Source organism: Lepidothrix coronata, unplaced genomic scaffold (genome assembly GCF_001604755.1).
Source record: "Lepidothrix coronata isolate B3197 unplaced genomic scaffold, Lepidothrix_coronata-1.0 Scaffold4, whole genome shotgun sequence".
Lineage (NCBI taxonomy): Eukaryota > Metazoa > Chordata > Aves > Passeriformes > Pipridae > Lepidothrix > Lepidothrix coronata.
Window position 1 is genome coordinate 11,001,283 of NW_016690184.1, and position 24,016 is coordinate 11,025,298.

The following is a 24,016-nucleotide window of genomic DNA, read 5'->3' on the forward strand; positions in this document are numbered from 1 at the left end:
AGTAACTGCTCTCAGGACCCCACAGGGTCAGGGGAGCCCACTCTCTGCCAAGATATCCCCAATGAACTGTCAGCTCTGAGGCAAGGCGAGGAAGTAAAGTCTCTATAATTCACTTCAAAAATCTTGGCAGGTAGCAATTACAGTATCTTGTGTATTTTGATGCAGGTGTCTAATGAGGGATATGAGAGATATATCATGCAGAGATAGATACACAGGCATATATATACACACACACAGGTGTCTGACTGTGGCGACGGTGCAGGTGTTTGCTGTGCAATGTGCAGCTTCATTTCAGAAATACTTTCTACTCCTGTTTTGATCTTTATTCTTTTTGAAGGTCTTTAAATTGATTTGGAAATACCCATTTAATGAACGTTGTTCTTTCAACTGTTCCATATCAGATGTTATATGTGTGCTCCATTTAATACAAATTTTATTTTTTGAGTATGTCAAAAGTGACTAAGTAAAAGATTTCAAAACCTTATTAGCTAATCTTGTGTTTCTAAGGTTGTGTGGGGAAAATGGAGCTGGTACTGGATTTCTTCGAAGTATACTTTGACATACAATGGGTACTTAGAGTTAAAAACAAAAAAACAACCCTCCCAAGTGCACTAAACCCCAAAACAAATAGTCAGTGAACTATCAAAAAGAAAAATGTTATATATGAGTTTTTTTTATTGTAACTAGTCTTTAAGGTGGTTTGAATTAATGAATAAAACTATTTAACCACCACTGTTTTTCACCATTGTAATTGAAATACCATTCCCTCTAAAAACAGCTCTGCACAATATTGAGAAGTAATAATCATGATGTATAAAAAAAAATACCAAGCAATTAACTGTTTTCTAATACTTTTCTTTGTACTGAGTAGACATTTATGAAAATACGGTATCTTTTTGGTTAAAAAACAGAACTGTCAAATTTTACTATAAAGTTTAGATTTTGCTGCAAATTGTTGTGTCCTTATCATTACCAGAGATGCCAAGCTTTCACATTTTTTAAATCACATGTAAAATTAGTTTTTATAATTAAATCAGTTCCTCCCAATGCCTCACATATATGCCAGTTGAATCTGCTGCTCAAAAAAACTCTAAGGAATCTTCCTGTTGTACATAAAAGCCCAGGAGTTGTTGAGTTCTCTTCAGAAGGTGTAAAACTGGGCGAAATGTATTTTTTCTGTTGCAGCTGTGGGAGGTTTTATTCCTGGGGCTGAATGCCAAAACTTCAGCACAGCTGACTGGTAGTGCATAGATTTTCAGAATTATTTTCTGGACAACTGGGGTGGGTTTACAACTGTGCTGCTTTGCTCCGACCACATCCAGTTCCTCTGCCATGGACTTCAGCTGTAGACAGCTGGGGTACCTGCTGGCTGCTGCTCTTCTTCTCTCTTGATAAGATGGTACAGCAGATATAGGATAATCATGAATAATACTTAGAGTCAGTATTTTTCCTCCTGTTTTTAGTACAAACAAGATGATCATAAAATGGTTTTTACCTTAATTTGTGAAAAATATATGGACATTTAAATCCTCTTAATGACCTTTTTGCCTATTATTAAATCACTGGGTTTTGTTTATGGAGTCACTTTCAGAAATTCTCTATGGCTCTCTTTTGTCAACGAAGTTTTATTTATTATTTTACATTGTATGCATTGTTTTATGTTACAGCTGAATAAAGAATCAAATTTCTTCATTACTATGTGCCCAACAGCAATCTGAAAACCTTAAGACCTGAGTAGATGGGACAAAACTAGAGTATATTTCAGTACCTGGCTTCTTTATTTCGTGTAGTTCATGCTGGTTTTGTAGGGATCTAAAATCATTACACTTGTTTTGATTCTTATCAGTAAATTGAAAAGTCTGACAAAGAACTGCAGAGATACCTAATTTCCTTCTTTCTCTTTCATTCTGCAAAAACATTTATCTGTAGCTATCTGTTACAACATCTCAATCAAGAGAGGCTTCATCCTTGTGTGGGTGTGAAAGGGAAATAGCCCTCCTGTGCATATGAGCAGAGACCAGGAATCAGACTCTCTCTCTGTTAAGCTTCCTTAAACATTAAGTAAGTGTTTTAGAGTAAAACCTTTGACAAATGTTGTGGTTGAAGACCTTCATATCAAATGGTGGTACAGGTTTTCTAGTTTTCTTTCATGTGCATAAATGGCTTAAAAAAATAATGACTGTTGACTATATTATAAAAATGTATATTCAGAGCATACATAATTAATAAACCCATGTAAAGTGATTGATGTCAATAAAACCCCACAAACCTCCACAAAAATACTTTAAATTAGATTTATATTTTTTCTTGAATGTTTTCCTTTCAACTCCTGACTTTTTTTTCCCCCTTCTTCTGGTGGTTTTTTTTGGAGCTGATGACAATATTGTTTTGAAAAGCAAACCTTTTTACTCACTATTTTCATCATCACATCTATTCATTTTAGTGAGATCTGATGGACTAACATCAAAATAGTGTGCTTGCCGGTTTCTCTTAAGAGAACAAATAAAGCAGAAGGTATTTGGTACATTTTTGGCTTTGTTTTGCAAATATTCAGTTGTAGCTATCCAGCTGTGTTACCTGATTTTGAACCCTTTTCCTCTTTTTATTCATGCCACAAATGGGAAGCTGGCAGTGTACTGAGCAGGTGTGCACTCGGAAGCACAATGGGTGTACTTTCTGACAGACTTGCCTGCCTGTCCAGATCTATCTGTGCATCTGCTCTGAGCTGGATTCTTGTGGGAAGACTGGAAATGGTCAGCAGTGGAAGAACAGTGGGAACCACCAAGGTTGAATCCCGTATTTGGGTTTCGACATCCAAAAGACAGATGGGACTGATTGACTGCCCTCACATACGTATATGGAAAGTATGCATTTTAGTTTATGTTAGGTGATGGAAAATAGTTCCTGTATTTGCTAATGTATTTTAAACATGTTGATTTAGTGAATGTGAGAAAGTAAATAGGTCATTTTGCGAAGTCTTTCAGGTGTTAGTGAAACATCAGGCTATGCAAATTTGGACACTTGACTCTTAAACCAACCTGTCTACCTGGGACTCTCATTGAATAAATGGAAAGAGAAGTATTTCCTCCAAAGGGATGTACAAAATCTCCAAATTAGGTGCCTAGTGTGGATTGCCTTCTATCTCTGTCTTCATAAGCGTGTCTGCAGTCTTTGAAGACAGTGGGTCTGGGCAACCTGAGGATATGCTTCCCAGTCCCTTTGTGGGAAATATCCCTCTCTTTAGATTTAGAAAGATGGCATAAACTTAGGGAACAAAGAAACAAGGAAGAATTTATTCAACGTGTTGAGTCTTTCTTGCACCGAGTTTCTGGGGAAAAAGACCCCTTCGGTTTAAATTCCATACATTTTATAGTTTCACAAAATCCCACCCTTTTCAGATAAGTTTTAATGTATTCATTTTTACGTAAAAAGGTGTCTTTTCTCTGAAAAGAGGCTTTCCCTTTATCCCAATTGGCTGCAAACCATCCCCTGTCAAAGGTGATGGATCTTCCTTTGTTCTTAGCCCAAAGAGAAGAAGAACCTCGTGTACAAAATGGCCCTAGAAGATTTAATTTTTAAGAATTTTCTCATTTCCCTTATCCCACCAAAAGAGACCCTGATACCCAAGTTCAGGTCTTGGAACTTGGATATCTTACAACTTCACGATATGCCTATTTACATAAAAAACCCATATTTTTATTTCTCATACCTTGTCTGTACTGCATGGTGGTGGTTTGTGTTCCAGTATTGTGGTGAGGGAGAGAGGTGGAGCGGTGCAGACATCAGATTCTTCTAGTGGGAAAATTTAAGAATTTTGTCATTTGTTTTAATTAATTCCTATACATGGTGGTCCTAAAACTCCCCATATTTTAGAGACAGCTGAATAAGTGACGTTTCATAGGCTAGCCATTCTGTTGTCTAAAGAGCTCTGCTGTTCTCATTCTCGCTGCTGCAGAGCCCTTTTTTCATCTTTGCCTCTCTTTTTGCCCCTTTTGGATGGAGGGGCATAAATCTCTTAGAAACATATAGCTAAGATGTCAGAGTACTTAATGGAACAGTGACACAGCTACTCGTGTTCATCATGAAGCATTTAAACAGAGAAAAATAAACTAAACCAGTAAGTTCATAAATATAAAGGTATGTTTTCCTGCAAGGACAGTAACAGTTCTCTGGTGTCCGTGCATTGCAGACTGTTACAGTATGTGATTTTAATGTGTGTGCCTTACAGTGGCTGTGCAGTTAGCTGAATTAACGTTCCTTTGACAGCCATAACTTTAAATTGACTAGCTTCTATGTGCTTAAACTTCCCTTCTGCTATTTCTCCCCTTTCTCGTTTGATTTTCTTCTGAAAAACATTAAAGAAACTAGCAAAAGAGAGGAAGGAAGATATAATGGAGAAATGCTATAATTTAGTTGAACACATACTTGAATTAAGAAGAACCATTCTTTTTAAAATTCCTGTTTTGGAGTTGTATCACAGGCTGGCCATCCCTGTTCACTTAAAAGAACCTACACGGATTTTAATAACAGACATTACACCTAGCAGAAAGAATTCTTCAGCATGCTATGTTACAGATCAAGAATATCCACAAATTAAACGTTCTAAGATTCAAAAAAGTAGCTTAAAGATTTAAATCCATTCGTAACATGAACAATAACAAGCCTTATAGCTCTCTGGGTATCATAAGTTGGAGTAAAATCCAAACCCCATCAAAGTTAACAGTAAATTCCCTGTAATATAATAGGGTCAAGGATCATACTTATTTTCTACTTAAGGTTTTGCATAGGTAAGATTAGATGTACTCAAAGTGGCATGAGAAATGGCTTTGCTTCTTTAAAGATAGTAAATGATGGAGAAATGAACCGTGGTTAAAAGGTGGTGGGAATCCCGTGGCCTGCAGATGGGGGCTCAGGGCTATAATTACAGTTCAGAAGACAGCCTAGAAACAGTTTCTAGCTCTTTCTGTAGGAACATGGAATCCTTGACATAGCAAAGTACTTTCTTTAATGGATTGCCTGTTTGTTGTTATATACGGGGTTCTCACCATCTAAGTGGAGGTATGTGAAAATTAGAAGTGAGGTCCCTTTGTGGTCAGAGGAAGGGGCCAGCAAGAACCTGGGACACTCATCCTGTGTTTCTCTTTCTCCATTGACTGTAGAAGGAAATTAAACTAGTCTAAACCAAATCTTTTATAAGGTTTAAGTTAGGCGAGATGTATCCAGCATGGGGACTATTGCAAGGCTTTGACAGGGACATTTATGCCCAATCATTAACTTCCAGTTAAGAGAAAGAATTTCTAATGTATTGCCTGTAAATAGTGTAAAATAGGAATATAATGAGTGGGAGGAGCAGGGAGCTGCAAAGAATTGGCTGAAGTCTCCAGGGTTTTGTCTTTTCCCTTCCCCCTTGCACCTGGGTGGATCAATAGAAAGGGAGAGCAGTTGTATAATGGCTTTTTTTGCCCATCACAGTGTGCTGTTAGTTTGACACATGCAATTTACTTGGAAAAGCTTAAGTAGCCTTAATAACAGAAAGTCCTAGCAGAGCTGACACTAATGGTCTCCCCCATTGTCAGTCTCAACAGAGAGATTAAAAACTGAATGAACAAAGAGACCCAATTACCATCTCCCCACTCTGGATGTTGCTGCATGAAAACAGGTATGAGCTATGACAGTGGGTCTTTGGGCAGACTCTTTCTCTCTGCTGTGGCCTGGTGTGAGATGGGGCTTTACTGTGCTCTCAATTTAGTGCCATTACTGAGGGCTGCTAAAACATCACCTAGTCCAGCTATTTTTACACAAATAGTGAAGTCCAGTCATCTTGAAAGAAATTCAGTATATTGTGCCATAATAATGCATGTTATTGAATACTCTTCAGACAGTAACCATCTGATAGATTGTGTTAAACCCAGCCCAACTAGGTCTACCCTTTTTTTCATCCAGTTTTGCACGAACAAATCATCTTTTCTCAGACAAAGCTCTCCGTGAGGTGCAACAGTGCAGCTCTGCAGGGTGCACAGCCAGGGACCGACATGTCCCCAGTTCGTTGGGTTGAACTTGCAAAAGTGCCTCAAGGAAAACAGAGCATCTGTTTCTGCTGTCATCTGGAGCTTGGAGGGACTTAATAATATAAGCACCGTCTGTGAATGGCTAAACACTTCCTTTTATGAGTGCTTTCCTCAAATATATTATAAAGTACAGTGCCAGCTCTCTTTTTTCTCCCTTCTCTGGGACAGGTTGAAAAAAATTGCTGCTGCATGTGCTATATATTTTGTGTCTGTTTTTTATGGCTACTGTGTGGAATGCTTTAATTGCAACTCACTTCTCAGTAAGACTGTTTCGCCCTTTTTTTGAGAGTGTTGCTCATTATCTATATCTCTAGCATGGCAGACCAGAGATTTGTCACCATTAGGAGAAAAACAACATGTTTCAAGAGGGATCTAGGTCAGTTTTACCAACATAAGATTTGATCGATGATGATGATTGTGAAAAGTAAATCCCCCACCTTATTCAGTCTCAGTATTGAGAAAAAACAGATCACCTTTCAGCGAACAGCTGATTTTCTAAGATACTGTTGAGTTGACAAATCAGCTGTTAAACCAAAACTGTGTCCCCTGGATTTAGAAGATTAACATCTAAATAATAGTTACAGCATCAGTGTCAACATTTTCTAGCCTTATCAGTCTTTGTTTTATAACTCATTGTATTTTCCAACATCACTTACAATACTTTGCCAGGTACACCAGGTGAATGGTGGAGCTCAACATATTTATATTCAGAGGTAGTGAAATACATGCTTTGCCTTTTATTAACTAAATATAAGGATATGAAGGTGTTTAATTGATGATTCTATAGAGAAAAAGTTGCTCTTGTACAATATAATAACTAATATTAATGCTGCTAAAATATATGTAATATGCATGAAAAATAATGTGTTTGCCTAAACAGAGGTTTGTACAGCTTTATGTGTTTTTCTGTGTGAATACAGTGTACAAATGAACTCTGCACATCAGATGAATGCAATATTTAATCTGAAATTAAATGCTTAACACTCTTAGCAACAGTTCGAAGATGAGGACAGCTTTATTAGTGTTCTAGAGTCACGCTTTCTTAAACTCAAATTCTTGTCTTACTGTGGATAATTAAAGTTCTGTTGTTGATCTCCAGCAATTAGAATTTGCTCCCTTATATGTCACAGCTACAGCGTTGGTTTTTTAAGTGATTTGTGCATACATAGAAAATGGGGAGTGGAGGAAAAAGAAGTGTTAATAAACTTCCTTAACAAAGACTTGCATGACTGATACAAAAGACAGGAGTATATAAACCTTCTTTTCCCACCTAAAGAAAATTAGAAATACGTACTCCTAAATGGACTGGAGTGCATTTTGGGAAATACCTGTGTGTTTCTGAAATCATGTGCACTAAGCAAATGTGACAGTTTATAATTTCTTATAAATATTTACAGCCCCAGTGAGGCTTTTGGCAGCATGGGCTTGTCCTTGGGAGGTTCCCTTTTTTCTCTGTCCAGAAAGCTGTGTAGGAACTGAGCAATTGTTTTGAAGAGAATACTGGTAAAAGAAGCTATTGCATTGCTTGCGCTCTCTTCGCCTTTCTTTCAAGCCTTTCGTTCTTCAGCAAAGGCAGAAGTTCTTTGCCTGCTCTCTTTTGCCCTGTTGATCATGTTCCATTTCACTGTTTTTTCAGCTTTTCTGTTAGTATCCACCCTCACCGTTGTTCCTCTGGTTTTGAACGTAAGCTCATTTGAACCTCTTCCAGCTTGAAAAAAGGTCCATCGCCAGTTACATTTGCACTTCTAGATACCTTCTGCTCAACATGCTGTCAGTAGTTGTTGGTGGAGTGTGACTGTCTAATACACCAGTGCCTTTTGCAGCCCAGCTTTGCACATTTCATTCTGGGCAGTGTCTTTACTGACCTCTTCCTCATCAAAGGTTACAATGTGCACTGCCTCCTCAGCCTCACATCACCTGTCATCTGTCTGGAGTCCCTAGTGTTGTTCTTCAAATCCTGCCATGCTTCTGTTCTCTGATCGTGTCCTCTTCAGGTTCTTCTGCCACCTCACCAATTTGCCTGGAGGATCTTCCCCCAACCGTCTTTCTGATATCTGTTCTCTGAAGTTGTACCCTTGGTAATTTGTCTTTGTTTTCTGTGCCTTATGGATGAGATTACCTTGAGATAAACATCAGCTCAACTCCTGCGTCTATGCTGAAGACTTCTCTTTGGTGCTGTGCACCCGCTATCATCTCTATGGGCCAGAAATGTCTGTCTTTCTGACATGGCAATGTTAGCTGACATTTTTTTATCCCATAACCTCTAATTTTTTTCCTCAATTACATATTTTTGATCATTTGGACAACACCATCATCTTTCTTGCCACTCAGATTTCTCTTAAGAAACTCTTTAATTCATAGAATCATGGAATTATAGAATGGTTTGGGTTGGAAGGGACCTTAAAGATCATGCAGCCCAACTCCTCTCCCATGGCTTTGAACACTTCCAGGGATGAGGCATCCACAGCTTCTCTGGGCAACATGTTCCAGTGCCTCACCACCCTCATAATAAGAATTTCTTCATAATATCTAATCTGAACCTGCCCTCTTTTGGTTTGAAGCCATTTCCCCTTGTCCTGTCATTACAGGACCTTGTAGAAAGGCCCTCTCCAGCCTTCTTGTAGGCCCCCTTTAGGTACTGGAAGGGCATTCAGGGTTCCCCGAGGTGATTGTGACTACACCGTACTTAAAACTTGTCAAGTTCTTCTGCATTAATCTCTTTTGTATACTTCTGTAGTGTTAAAACTGTGTCCAGAATTTATGTCTTATAATTTCTGCCTCTGTAAATGAAGCATGCTTCGGTGATGTTGGTAATGTGCGAGTTTTTCCCTGCTACTGCTGCTCTGGGGAAGCTTGTGGTGATTTTTCATCTTCTATTCACTGTTAAGATCTTGACTGCATCCCTTGCTGATTCAGAATGTCGCCTTCAGTTCCCTCCTTGGCCTGTTTCAAAACAAACACTTGTGCCCAGGGAGAATGACCTGAAAAAATCCATGGTGCTGCCTGGGAAGCGTCACTCGGCACCTCCCTCTTGCTTTACTGTGATGCTTGCAAAAAAACCAAAAGGGGCAACCAAGATGCTGATAGCATTCCTGGGCTCTTAAACTGTTCACAGCATTGCTGCTGGATCCCTCCTACATTGTCTGCCAGTCTGTCCAATTGCTGCCTCCTGATTTTTCTCACAAATATGGGATAGGGATCTATTTCACCTTTTGGACCCTTTTCTTTGAACTGAGTTTCAGATTATGAGTATTCTTTAGCAAATAATGTGTAAATTAGCAGCGTGTGCTGTAAATTTTATACATTGTAGTCTGCATTCTAGGTATTACTTGCCAGATAAACTATTTGTGTAGATATAGAGTTAGTTATGTGTGTTACTATACAGTTTTCAAAGAGTATAGGTAAGAGATAAGGCACCCAATTGAAATCCCACTAGCTGTGTTGTTACTGAACCTGGTGAGGTGAACAGCTAAACAAAATTCTCTTGAATTAGGCTTAATCAGCACTTGCATTTCTGGTTTGCTTGTGGTTTGTTTTTTAAAAAGAAGAACCTTCTATTTTTCCAGTTCCTATGTGCAACTGTAACAGCAAATAACCTGTGGAACTTCTACCACCTCTGAGACACTTTGGGATCCTGTTTTCAGAGTAGACAGTTTATTGCTAAATAGAAATAGTGTATAGGTTCATCCAAGCTGTAGGAAGGGATTAGATAAGCTCTGAAGTTCTCTTTCCAACTTCCATTTCTGTGATTCTAACTTTAGGCTATGGCTTTTTGCACATCCTCTTGAATATTGATATTAATAGTCTACTTGTAATTTAGATACAGTTTATTTATTTGCTTTTTATATTTCAGTTATTATTTCTAATTAAAATGAAACAGAAAGGTGTATTTGCAAGACAATGACATTGTCAGCAAAACAGTACCAAAAGGTCAATTCACAGACATAACTAGTATTTAGTTATCCAATGCCTTCATATATTACAGATGGGTTTTTGTACATAAACACATCTGCTGATCTGAATGCATTAGGAAAAAGGATAGGAAAATCAGCTAAATTATGTGGAGATTTTAATTAGTAGGAAAGAGGGATGGTAAGGTCTTCCAACAGCATTTTCTAATTGAAGTCACTGAACTGGCATTTCAGCAATCATTTCTGCTTCAGAGATCAAGAGAGATTATTTATCCTTAGCAGTTTTCAGCTCTCAAAAGTTCATGCAGGCCAAGTGACTTCCATCAATTGTGAACACTGTTGTGAACGTGTTCTGTTCCTGATTTTATTGATTAGTCACGTGATTTATAGGAAGATACGAAGATCTCTGTCACATTTTCCATGTTCTTACAAAGCAGTGAGAGGTGCACAATTTTATTTTCAGAGATCAGTTAGTGGGAATCAAACTAGAGAGCCGTGATTGGAACTTGTTTTGTTTATAGTGGGAAGTGGGTGTGTAAACTTCAGGAGGAAATGTTTGGGTTTGCCCAGGTGTATGCAGACAGCTAAATGCTGCAGAAAGCACTGGTATTAAATTTCTGTATTTCTGCTTTGACATTCCATTTATGATTTGTTTCTCCTCACCTAGGAGCAGTGTACCATACCGTGGTACAGAGACTCACCGTTGCTGTCAGCACTGGAAAAGACTGAAGCTGGAATCCCCGTTGTCCTTCACCAGAGGTTGCCTTGCGAGACAGACCTGTAAAATGTTCCTCAGAAAAAACTGAATGGTAGATCCTTAAGAGTGAGTGAAAAATAGATTACCTTTTAAAATTTTTTGTCTAAAGTGTATAAAAATGCAGATTTGCATGTAGAAATGCATTCCAGTTCCTGGGTAACTCGAGATTGTGAAGAGCTTGGAGTTTTACCTGTGGCACTGGGTTATGGTATTTACGTCACACTGCTGTGTCCTTTGTTGTATGTAGTTCCTTGCCTCCTCTGCCGTCCATGTGCACCTTTGATGAACTGCATTTTTAAGGACCAGTAGCTCAAGGAGTGTCAAACATCCCATTGAAATGGGATTTCCCTAATCAAGAGGCTGGCTTCTAAGAAGGAAGGGAAAAGATCACCTGGGAGGGACCAGCTCCTGGGGCTGATACGAAGGTTGCATGGGAAAATACCTGGACAGCTATATCAGGAAGACAGATGTCCTGTTCTGTAAACCACATACACCTGCTCAAACAGGGGAACCACATAGGAATTGGAAGGGCAGTGCCCTGATTTGCCTTCTTCAGGAAACAGGTGGACAACAGCAGTTTCTAGTGGCAGAGGGAGACTGAGACCATCTTCAGGATGCTTGCTGTTTTCTCAGTTATTTTCAATTGTCTTTTACTTTTGAATAGTGAATGGCTGTGTTTAGAAATCCACTGCAAAGCACAATCTTAGTGGATTATTTGAATAAGGTATGTATTTGATGTCATATAATGTATTCCTACCCTGGTTGTGTATAGCGTGTTGCAGTAGTGCACTGTGCACCTGCTGGAAAAAGGTTTGTGATGATGTTTTCAAGACAAAGTCAGAGACTGTCCCCCTAGGAAATCCCATCCTCTGGACAAGGAAAGGCTTTCCATGCACTAAAGTGTTTCATCGTTTCTGGGAAATAAATTCTTTCTCAGTGCTAGAGGATGAGCCAGTCTTTTGGGATCATCACCAGAAGCAGCTTAGGGCTTAGAAAATTAAACCTGAGAGTATGGTGTGATTTCTGAAGTGCATGCAGAAGACAAGTCATTACTGAGATATGCTGATACTTTCTGTATCAGTTGATTTTTGCATTTCTTTTCCGATCAGCGTGGTTTAATTCTAAATAAATCACAGTGATTTACCATGGACAGGAGATGTCATGGTGAAATCAGGCAGATAAAAGTCCTCTAGCAAATTGCAGAAAGTGGAGTGTTTCTCATGGATACCTTGTATAGGATTCAGTTAATCTAACTTTGGATGCTTATAGTGCATGTCCAAGATGATGCTTAATAAGGTAAGTAATTTTAGAGTGTTGTTTATCTGACAGTTGAAATGTACTTTAGGATGGCATGGACCATGTCTTTTGTTCACCATAAAGGGAGCCTAGATGAACAAGTTGGTGGTAGGCGTCTGCACTGCCCAGTGAACCTTTTTCTTTATGTGTGCTGTCGCAGTGCTGTCCAAAGAGCCCTTGAGATTTGGAGAGTCTTGAAGATGTGCATTCAATCATAATGGTCAGAGCAGACAGAGCAGAGGCAGTGCCAATCACTTCTTGTGGTCAGTTTGGTTTTTAGTTTTGCTCTCATGAATCTGAGATTTGGCTTCAGTTGGCAGAGACTGTCTCGGGAGGAACATCATGTAACAGAATGGAAGTGATGAACTGTTACCATGAATGGTAGATCTATGGTAAAACTTGCATATGAACATGTGTCTTAAATGTGTAGACTGTGCCACTGAAGATCTAAAATAAGAATTTATGAAAATACAACTGTGATTGACAGAGGAATCCCTGTTTTGGCTTTTGATTCTTTCGTGAAGTTGTTTCAAATTTCACTGAAGCTGGAGTGAAGCTGGAATCAACCTCATTGTTTCTTACATTTATTTGGAAAATCTGCATGTGTAGAAGAGATGCAGGGTGGAAGATATGAGAGTGATCCAAACATGCAGCACACAGGGCTAAGCATGGACTGGTCATGTGGGCAGTGGACATGGTCTGAATATTGAGTTTGGAGCTCTGTGCATGTGAAAAGAAGCAGATGACACCAAAGAAGCTAACGAGGAGAGAGTAGAGAAGAATGTCAGTAGTGCTGAGGAAAAAGCATGAGCATGCTCCAGGTTGGTGGTGTACTGCTGGAGCGTGTTTGCACTAGGGATGCTGTCCTGCTGTTTGAGTCCCACTGGTGAAAATCTTTAGGTTTCCTAATCTCATTCCAAGAATAACCACTTAGATCACAAGTGTAATGAAGTAGTTCGTTTGCTGTGCAAACTGTTCTATGAGTAGAACATACTCTGGTGTTTTACAGACTTTTCTGTTCTCTAAATGAAGAAGTAATTTCTTCTTGTTGTGTAAACCTTTACCCAATGAGCATGTGTCCAGTTTTAAATGTGTGGTTCATTTCAGTGGCTTCAGATGATAAATTTTCCAGTGAAGGGCCGTGAAGGGACTAGAGTCAGGGCATCAGATTCATAGATTTGTAATGACCCGTTACACTAATTGTCAGTGAAGCAAAGCAAATATATTGGATCTATTCATAGATAATTAGAATGGCTTGGGTTGGAAGGGACCTTAAAGATCATCTAGTTTCAACATCCCCACTATGGGCAGGGATGTCACCCACTAGACCAGGTTGCTCAAAGCCCTATCCAACCTGGTCTTGAATCAGGGATGGGGCAACCACAACTTCTCTGGGCAACCTGTTCCAGTGCCTCACCCCCCTCTCAGTAAAGAATTCCTTCCTAACATCTAATCTTAATCTTCCCTCTTTCAGATTAAAACTGTTCCCCATTGTGCTGTCACTATCTGCCCATGCAAAAAGTCACTCTCTCTTTTATATAAGCCCCCTTTAGGTACTAGAAGGCTTTTATAAGGTTTCTCTGGAGCTTTCTCTTCTCTAGGCAGAACAACCTCAACTCTCTCAAGCCTGTCTTCACAGGAGAAATGCTCCAGCCCTGTGATCATCTTTGTGGCCCTCCTCTGGACCCACTCTAACAGGTCCACATCTTTCTTGTGCTGAGGACCCCAGACCTTTGCACAGTGCTTCAGACTGGGTCTCACAAGAGCAGAGTAGAGGGGGAAGATCACCTCCCTTGACTGGCTGGTCACCCACCCTTTTGGATGCAGCCCAGGATCCTGCAAACACACACTGTTAACTCATGTCCAACTTTTTATCCACAAAAGCACCCAAGTCTTTCTCCTCAGGGCTGTTCTCAATGAGTTCTTCTCCCAGTCTGGACTCATGCCTGGGATTGCCCCAACTCAGGTGCCAGCACCTTGGACTTGGACTTGTCAAATCTCATTATGTTCTCTTGGGCCCACTTCTCAACATTACTTTGCTGCAACATGAATAACACAGTACTCACTGGTGTTAGTGTTTTACATGAATTAATTGTGCAGTTAAGCTGTTGTTTTAAAATGTGTTTCGGTGTTTCTGTGTAATACTGAAATTCTGCTATTAGACAGACCTAGAGATTCAAGAGGTGGTAGTCATGGTATTTTTAACAGATACTAATAATTATCAACCCATTCAAGCTGGTGGCCAACAATTTGAAACAGTAAACTTGGCCTTCTCCACTGCAGCCCTCTCAGGTGTAGCAACTGGATGAGAAATCAAGACGTCTGCAGAAAGTTTCTGAACTGATTTATGATCCTCTTTGAGGATAATATATTTAGCCCATAGCGATTGGTTTTTTGCAACTTGCAAACAAATTTTTTAAGCAAACAGTCGTTGCTATCTTTGACCTAAACTCACGGATAGGATAGTATAACCCACACTTTTTCAGCAGACTTTGTAGTCACTAAGGCTAGGCTCTCTCCTTACTAAGATCTCCTCAGAGATGCTTGAAAGATGCTTCCCAGTATTTGGAGACCATTTTCAGGGCTCTTCCAAAGTCTGCTGAAGTCAGAAAGAGCCCTCTGGCAGATTCAGCAGGTTTGGGACCTTTCCTAAAGTGGTTCCCTGTGTGAATCAGGTGCACCTAGTTTTAGTCCATCAATAATATTTTTGTCTTGGGAGTTACAGCCAGCTTCTCAAAAGCGGTGCTGGGGGATCAGCATGTGGGATTAGGAAATGGGACTTACTGTCCCAGCTGTGCTGACCAGTAGGGTGATCCTGTGCATCGGAATGTGACCAGCATGTTTGCTTCCCTGCTGCGTGCAGTTTCTCTCACCTGCCCATTTTCCAGGGTGTGCCAGATCCCTGGATATTTGTGCTTTCTCTTGCGGTTGCAGTACCCTGTGATGGGATGTAACTGGAAAAATCATGTTCTCTTGATGGTAACAGTATGCACCACAACAGAGGCACACACATCTCCGTGGATTAGAGTGGACATACTCAGCATTTCCACCCATGTTGCTCTGAATACATCTCTCTCCCACCCTGGTGACTCCACCCCTAGGATTTCATCCACTGACTTTCAGCTTGAGCCTCATTAAGCTTTTAATCAACACACCGCCTGCCAGACTCTTGCTGTCAGGCCAGATGCCTAGCAGTATTGAGGAATATTGTGCTAATACCCTAACATCTCGAGTACTTGTGTCATGTCTGTGATTCGGTGCTGCACTGGGTGGCACTGGTCCAGCTACCTCGCTGCATCTCCAAGTGCTCTCCCAGGACATCAGCTGTGATGGTACAGGAGGGACTGTGTCATCGCTGCTGGCAGCTCCCAAGTCGTGCTTTTCTTGAAGAGGAAGAACATCTCCAATGCTCTTTTGCCAGCTGGAAAACATTTCAAAAGCTGGTAAATGTGTTTTCTTCCCTGCTTTGTCAGCCAGAGCATTTCCAGATCACTGCCTGGTTGCACATCTTTAATAACGTTTATAAAAGATAGGATCTAGCTCAAATAGAAGTTTTTGCCTCGGTGCTGGTTGGCATTAGATTATCATAGTGGTGGTTTTGGCCTTGGAAAAAATCTATAAATGTAGGAATTATTGTTTTTATTAAATTTTCTAGTGTGTCTTTTGCACTGTTAACCTGAATTACTATTATGTGCTGACTAGGAGATTGTGGGGTTGCTTGTGCTAGCAGGGAAGAGGGTTCAGCTCATACATGAGGAGGAGGAGACCTCTGCACCACCACTCTGACATGGGAGCAGTGGGGTCCCCAAACTGAATGACAGATTCTGTCTGTGCTCTAGGTAATTTGAACCCTGGAAGTGAAGGACATACTTTGGGAAAGGAGGGATGAGCAGTGGAGAAAGAAAGGGAGTTGGTTGTGGAAAGGATTATGGCACTTCCTGCTCCCAGTGAGGAGCAGGTGGCTCCTGCGCAGAAGATGATGGTGAGGAACACTTCTCCCATCCAGAAGCCCCACTGTGTGCGAGCATAACATAAACCCCCACTCTCCCATGAGCACAGCCGTGTGTCTGCTTTGTTCCCAAGGTTGGGCTCCAGCACTACTGTTTAACAGCAGTCAACTGGAAAGATCTCCTAACTGGTTTTATGCAAATGGAGTGAGATATCTCATGCATGTGCCTGTTTGCACACAGGCACCATCCCCTGTCAGACAATAGATATTGTTTTGTCATGTAAATAGCGCTCAACTAACAGGGTTTGCTGAGAGTTGAGCTCACTTACACTGAATGGTTTTGACGTGTGTGTGTATGCAGGTGTTGAAAGAGAGGGCAGGGAGAGTAACAAAGCTGTGAAACTTCAATGAGATAAACCAAATAACCCCCCCAAATCATGTTATATGGAAAGTGGTAAGTATATAACCTGTGTGTCGGATAAAGGTGGTCAGGGCTACACAGCAAAGAGATAAGTATGAGGGGAAGAAAAACAGTTTTCTTTGTACAAGATTAGTGACATCTAACCCATGACTTGAAACTGCCTCTGATCGTCATCGTTGGTCTCCACGTGTCTGTGCCTCTTTCCAGGAGCATTCTGCTTGGCAGGTGCAACTCTGGAGGTTGGTTTTGGTGATAACAAGACATCTTCGAAGAGCTGCAAGGCAGCTGAGGATTTACATTCAGTGAAGCCGACAGTGGAGATCAGGGGACGGAGGTGCAGTCGACAAAGCAGTTGGGGAGGGTGCGGTCACTGTCTCCCCGTGTTTGTTGCCAAGTGGGGTTGGCTGTTGGTCCGTCTGCAGGCGGCCACCTGCAGTGGAGCAGTGACATCAATCAGTCTGGTCTGGTTGTGTTGGGAAGCGTGATGAGCAACTGTTATGCAGATGCTCCCTGGGAGGCTACTAAATAGTCATTGTTGAAGTAATTAATAGCAACAAGTGAAAAAAAAAAAGCCCAGAAAATGTTTTCAGATGTCTCAGACAGTGGTGATACTTAGGGTGATGAATCATGCAACTGTCCATATGAAAACTGAATAATTTTACTTGCCACAATAAAATATGTAATGAAAACAATAAAAAAAATAAAGAAGAGAGACCAACATATAATCTACCAAATGCCTGTGGTGTCCACTTCAAAATGTTGATTGGTATAAAACCTAAGTCTAAAAATAGTATTGATGATGTTGTAAAGAAAAGTACAATCAAAAGCATATTGTTCTTGACCTGGGGGGGGGCTTTGCTGTTTTCCAGATACAGCTGCTGCTGATGTGGTTTTCACAATGACACCTTTGACTGGTTTTTAACTGTCTTTTGGGGCAGGAAGGGGTGAGAGGCAGTGTCCTCTCTTTAGCAAAATACATAGATCTTTTTCCTTAGTAGTTTATACTAGATCCATGGTGGAACTAGAGAAAAAATCACTGAAAGGGAAGCAATGCTGCAGGTCTTGGACAAACCCTCTTAAAATCAGTTCAGAGAAATGGCAGATATATCAGCATCCTGCAGTAAATGATAAATGAGTTCCAGGAAACTCACTCTTTCTAATGCAATAATCCACCTGCTGAAAAATGCTGCTATTCTAAAGTGAACACAATCTTTGTGTTTACGTCATATTTTATATATGATAAACTGCTTTGCAAAGAGAAAGAAAAAGAGCATTTCATAGATTTTATTATACTATTATATACTAATAAAAAAAGAAACCCATTTTTCTCTGAGAGCTGAGCAAAGAACAGATGGGCAGTATTTAGACATAGGAAGTTTTCTTAGAAAGACTATTTTATTATTATAAAATAGTAGCTATTATGTACCCTCCCATAACAAAATGGTCTGTCTCCATATCTTCATACTGGGCTATTCTAAAAGAATTTATTTTATTCTATTGTTTATGTTGCATAAAATGAAGCTAGCAAGTGGTGGGAGTTTTTCTTGGACTACAGGCTCCCCAGGGAAGTGGTCACAGCACCAAGCCTGCCAGAATTCAAGAAGCATTTGTATAATATTCTGAGATACGTTGTGTGATTTTTGCGACTGTCCTTTGAAGGGCCAGGAGTTGGACTCAATGATCCTTGTGGATCCCTTCCAACTCAGGATATTCTATTATTTTATGATTCTGTGAATCTATTCTGTGCAATTTCTGGTGATAAACTAGAAAAGAGAATTTGGGGTCCTTTGTGGAAAACTGCAATCCCTTTTTCTTCTTTTTTCCTCTTTCGTCTTGTACCTTGGTACACACAGAAACTTTTTGTTAGCTATGTAAGCATTCTTTTATTCAAATAGTAATTTAACATAGTGATTGTACTGAGAGTGACCTGTGCTCTGGCATTGCATCTTTTCCATTTAGCGCAGGGGACTTCATAAAATTGATTAGCTCATAGCTCTTAAATCTTTCATAATTTTGGCTTTTTTCTCTTCCCTCAGAAAGGAAGCTGGAGTTTTTAACTGTTTCCATGAATTTAGGAGAGTCTATCGCCTAGCCTTTCAGTATCTGTGATGTGTGATGTGTCCTGGACTGTCCTTTGACTTTCGAAAATCATTATTCCTGTGCTTTTTTTGTTACTGACGTGTAGGTGATACAGCCACTGAAGCAGCCTGGCAGCAGTTTGGAGGGGAGGGAGCTGGGGAGGGGAAGGTGCGTAGAGTGTTTTTTGCCCTCTCTGCCAGTTGCATGGGAGAAGAGGGAGCTGCGAGCTTTAAAACCCTGCCACCAAGCAGCCAGCTGCCCACTCGCACCGTGCTGTGCCATCCCAGACAAACATCTCCTAGAGCATCTGTAGGGCAGTGTGACTCACTGAGCCAAGGGCATAATCCGTGGGGATGCAGCTGGACCTCAGCGCCGGGGGACAGTGTCTCACTGCTGCCGATCAGGAATACTAATCCACAGTCAACCTGTCCTTTTCCACACTCCACTGATGGGGTGAACTCATAATCCTCAGGGGTGAGCAGGTTATCCTTGGAAGGGATTGCCCTGCAGTGGAGCAACTGAACCTGTGGGCATCACATCTGGCCAGTTTCCCTGGAGAGGCTCAGGGAAGTAGGTATTGCTTTCCCAGCCTGCCCCAGGTAAGTAATTTGATCTTAAACAAAGAAGCATAGAGATGGCTGTTTCTTATTTAAAAATGCATTAAATATTTTTAAAATAATTTTTGTTGTTGTTTTGAAGGCAGAAGGTTTGAATGTTCCCATGCTTTGTGCCTCCCCTGAGCTTCTGGATCTGGGGGGTGATAATGAGGGATTTAATTCTGGGCAGCAGGTGCTGGCAGCAGGGATGTGATGCAGTGCCTGTAATCATGTTGTCAGGTTAATTTTGCACCGTCTGGGTGTGAAAGGAGCAGTCGGGCTTCTAACTGTAGTCCTTGGGCATCTGGTACCTTCTTCCTGCTGCAGACGTTTTCAAGGAAAGACACTGTGTGTCTGAGGCATGTAGAGAGTTAAAGCTGGTGGGGAGCAATGCCACTGCCAGTGTAGCCACTGTGCCAGGGAAGGGTCCCTTGAGAGAGGAATAAAAAGGTTGTTCCCATTCGCACTGGTCACCCATCTTTTCTTACCAGCTCAGGAGAAAAGGAAAGTTGGTCTTTCAGTTGTCTGGGCTTCCTATCCTAATCAGATGCACTGTTCTGAATTGCAAATAATCCCAGCAGAGGAGATGTAAAGCAGATGTCGTAGGGAATGAGACCGGTTGTGGGAGCAGGAGCCAGGCTTGTGCAGTGACTGCCCTCTGGGAACGGGAACTGACAACTGCTGGAAACTTGGACAAAGTGGGAGATATCTGTAAAAGGCTGATACCTGAGTCAACACCTTGCTATGCTTTTATGTATGATGCAAGTGGTGGAGAAGGCAAGAAGATAAACTACGTGATAACAGCAATGCTGTCACAGTTCATCATTCCAGCATGGCAGGGCACGGTAGGCTGAGGATGCTCGTGACTCCAGGGGGGAATGTGAGACAGTGAGAGAAAGGGAGCACAGTCAAACTAGGGAGTACAATTTCCAGCATTTACTTTGCATAGGTATGTACCTGTTATCCAGGCTTTTCCCTGGCAGCCCTAACTGTCCACTGTTGTGTGTCAGTTCAGGTATTAGTGTGTGTTTCTAGTGGTGTGGCTAAGATGTGATGAACATCCACGGTTCTGCAGATTTGCTCAGAAATGTCAGTGTGTCAGGAAAATGTTTCCATTGACATTTTTGCAGTGAATATGGAAATCTCTCAGTGACAATGATGTTACTGCTTTTCTTTTTTTTTTTTTTTTAAATTTAAAGGGTAAGAAAACCAAGCAGAATCTGACCACAGGTGTTTTTAAGATGCACAGAGCTGTCATTGTATTGTGCATGACTCCATCCAAAGTGTAGTCATCCAGCTTATGGGTAAGGTTGGGGACAAACAATCGATGGTACAGTTCACTTGGAAACCACCACTGCACAAGCAGGGGCTGGCACAGAAACACACCATCCCACTGCCTTAAAAACTCATGGAGAAAGATCCTTGTTGGAAGGCGTGCCCTGCACTGTGTGCCAGTCATGGAGAGGAGGAGTGGGGTGTGCTCCTGGGTTATGGAGGTGCAACTTTGGATGTGATGGGAGGGTCAGGGATATGCTGGAAGCAGGGGGGCCAGGATCATGTGGTGAGGGACATAGAGGAAGGGTGAGTGTTCATCTTGCTTCGGTAGCACAAGTTGCTGGAAATTAAATACTTAAGGAGGTGAGATTGAAACTTGTGTTGTTTTTCACAGATCAAATTATTAAGTGTAGACCATCTGTATTTCTTGGCTTTTTTACATGGTTTGTACTATACAGTGCACAGCAGTGTGCCAGAGGAGCAGGGTATGACGTGTACAGTCCTAGTGAAGCACACAAGGGATTTTTCTTCTGTCTTCCATATTTTCCATGTTCCCAGGGTGTCCGAACTGTGTCTATCACGTTGAGAGTGTGGGTAAGACCAGTCCAGTGACATAGCACAGCACTGTTCCTGTGTTGTCCCATGTTACACTGCCTTTGAGGCCCAGAAGGTTTTTGTCTGGTTTCTCTGAAGAAATGTGTAGCTATTTCCATGTTGCTTCAAACATGTTTGCACTTAGAAAGCAAGAGAAAGGTGAGGAAAAACTAACCTGAATCTTCTGCCTGGAAATAGTATTGCCTAATACTTATACTTAGAAATCAAGAGTCAGTTATGTGGAGTTATTTCCTGGCTTTTACATAACTTGCTGTTAATCTCAGAGAAACCAGTTTCACAATACCCTATTAAGCATTCAGTTAAACAGGTCTACAGCATCATCTTGTTGCAGAGGTGTACTGGTGAATACACGCTTGTAACATTGGAGCCATGTTCATTGAAGGGTCTTGTCCCCAGTATTTAGGAGACGGGGAGTTCATGTGCCACAACCAGCCATGCATTTTCTCCTTATTGCTGGGAGTGTCTTCCTGGTGTGAGGCTGGAAATAAAATCTTTCTGCTGTTCTGGTGAGGATATCCCTGCTGAAGCTGTTAGCAAAAATGTCAGTACTCTGAGTGGTGGGATTATGATGGGCAGGGCCTTGTACTATCAGCTAAACTGAGAAAAACAAATCAGTTTAGGGGGGAGCAAAGCCATTAAGCAGTAATAGCTTTTAGTTATTCCTGTTTGGGGATGGATTCAAAGGGATAACATAAGGGTGAAAGACATTGTATTCCACTATCAATCTCCAAGATCATCTAGTCCTGCACCTATTACTCTTAGACTATGTGGAGTGTATCGTGCTAGTAGCTATTAAGGAGCAGTACAGTGATATTTCAAGAGAGAGAGAAAGACAAATCATCTGTATACACACTGGTTATTTTGAGTGTGTTTTTCCTGTACTGAAACAATTAAATACCAAAGTGGGAAAAGCACAAATAAAGCTGATATCTTCCTCAGATGGGCAGGCTCTGGATCCTATGTGTCAAAGTGTTCTGTGGATATATTTTCTGGAATTATATCAGAAATCTCTTTTCAGGTCTGATGGTTCATTGGATGGGTCAGTGTAGCCCAGGCAGAAGAACATACTGTTTGCATGATGAGTTCTAAATCTGAATTGTTTCTGTGGTCAGTGGGGCATGATGTCAGCACTGTGGGGGGAACATAGTTTCTCACTGACAGCAAAGATGATTGTTTTCCAGTTGCAGGTTGTGATCCCTCCCTAGGGTGTCCTTGGGATGGTTCAGGGGAGGCTATGAAGCATTTTATACTTGTGAGGGAACAGTCAGCTGCCTTTAATTGCTGACTGCACTCTGTCCTTCTAGGACAGAGGTTTGTGTATTTATATCAGCAACCAGTAACTATAACCTATTCTTGTTCCCTTGGCCAACAGTAGTTAACCCATCCTTGACTAATTAAAGTCTGGGAAACCTGGGGGGAAGGAGAGGATGAAAGGGGGCCACACAAATGCAGTTTAGGCCAAAAGACAGTTAAGCTTTCAGAAAGTTTAAGGATTTTTGTCCCAACCAAGGGAAATGAGGGCACATTCAAAATGTGCTACTGTCTACACCCCTCTGCATTGTAACAGAAGTGCAATGTGTTCAGTAGGTTCCAAGGGGTTTTTGTGACCCCCCTCCCAAACCAGTGCAAAGACAAACACTCAGGGAGGAGTTGCTGCAGCACTTCTGTTTCTGAAAGCTTGCTGACAGCAGTGTTGTTTTCTGATCCGTAGGTCCAGAGGATGGCATAGCAATAACGTCACTGTCCAGGGAGCTGGAGTCCTTCCTCGCCTGTTTGCATGCTGCTTGAACTGATCCCAAGCCTTTGTTTTTGGACTGAAGAAACCTGAAAACCTTTCTCTCCTAATTCATGAGCCAGCAGGATGTGGTCGCCGTGCTTTCAGAACGCCTGCTTGTAGCCGCCTACAAAGGCCAAGTGGAGAATGTGGTGCAGCTTATCAACAGGGGTGCCAAGGTAGCGGTTACCAAGGTAACAAGAGAAAAACGCTTTGCGAAAGCCCTGGGAACTAATGTAACTCCTAGACCATTGTCTGTGAAAATGCCTTCGTAGCTTTACCAATCTGAATGTGACTGAGGTTAGTGTTCAGATTTCCTTAAAGTTTATACTTAATAGCTCACGTAAATTTGCAGTATAGTGCATGTCTTGTTTTTATACACTCCCCAGCGGACGCAGGAAACACAGTGTGTTGATGGACGGGCAGCGACATTTTTCAAAGCGTGCATTGACTTTTGAGCACTGTGTGATCTGATGAATGGAGCGATTCATCACTGTCAGGGGAAGGCAGTTCAGAGCACCCATCTCTCTGGGTGAGGGGATGGGGAAAAGCCACCTCTGTGGTAGGGTAAGGTACGCAGAGAGTGTTTCTTTTCGCTGAAGTCTCTTGGTAAAGCAGTCTCACTTATACCCAACATTCTCATTGATTCGTTCTGTGTAGTCCCTTAGTTCCAGACTTGGGGGTTGCAAACTGTGTTCCCCATACCTTTGAGATAAGGCCAGCATCAAAGGATTTCTGCTTAGATATTAAGAGAGTTCAAAATGTTATTCACCTATTCCTAACTCTCAACATGTTATAAATAATACTAGCATATAAAAAATTAGGTAGATCTGGCTGTTGCAGAGAAGGTTTGATCAGCAAAAAACCTGTTTTGATGAACTGTTGTTCTCCATTGTATCTATTTTTTTTGTGTTTCCATATTGGTTTTGAACCTTATATATGTATGGGAGCTAATATTTACAGATAGAAAGCAAATGTGAGTACACTTGATAAAAAGAGGAAAAGACAGATTACTTATCTGTAAGTGACAGTTGTTTTCAGTCCCTTTGCAGTGTTTGAATTGTAGATAATATTTATTTTGAAAGCTGGAGTGATCCAAGGACAACCTGTGTTTGTGAGTTTTGTTTGCCAAAATAAGTGGCCTCTTGTTGCTAGATACAAAGTACAGATGTAATAATCATGAATAGTCCCATAAAGATGCCTGTTTGGCTCTGTAGTCCAAGCAGCTCTGTAGCTGATATACAGCTATTAAGGGTAGTCAGTAATAGACCAGGA

At 41.2% G+C, this 24,016-nt stretch overlaps 1 protein-coding gene across 8 annotated transcripts in view; it reads left to right on the forward strand.

Annotated features, from left to right (window-relative positions):
• The window catches only part of ANKRD6 (ankyrin repeat domain 6), a 103,491-nt gene that overhangs the window by 43,301 nt on the left and 36,174 nt on the right, over positions 1–24,016 (forward strand). For 4 of the 8 annotated variants that reach the window (XM_017824465.1, XM_017824473.1, XM_017824491.1 and 1 more), the window contains 2 exons: positions 10,647–10,802; positions 22,679–22,935. In XM_017824465.1, coding sequence (XP_017679954.1) covers positions 22,816–22,935 — 120 coding nt within the window. In that variant the 5' untranslated portion in view covers positions 10,647–10,802; positions 22,679–22,815. The other 4 variants (XM_017824445.1, XM_017824455.1, XM_017824502.1 and 1 more) reach the window with 2 other exon arrangements.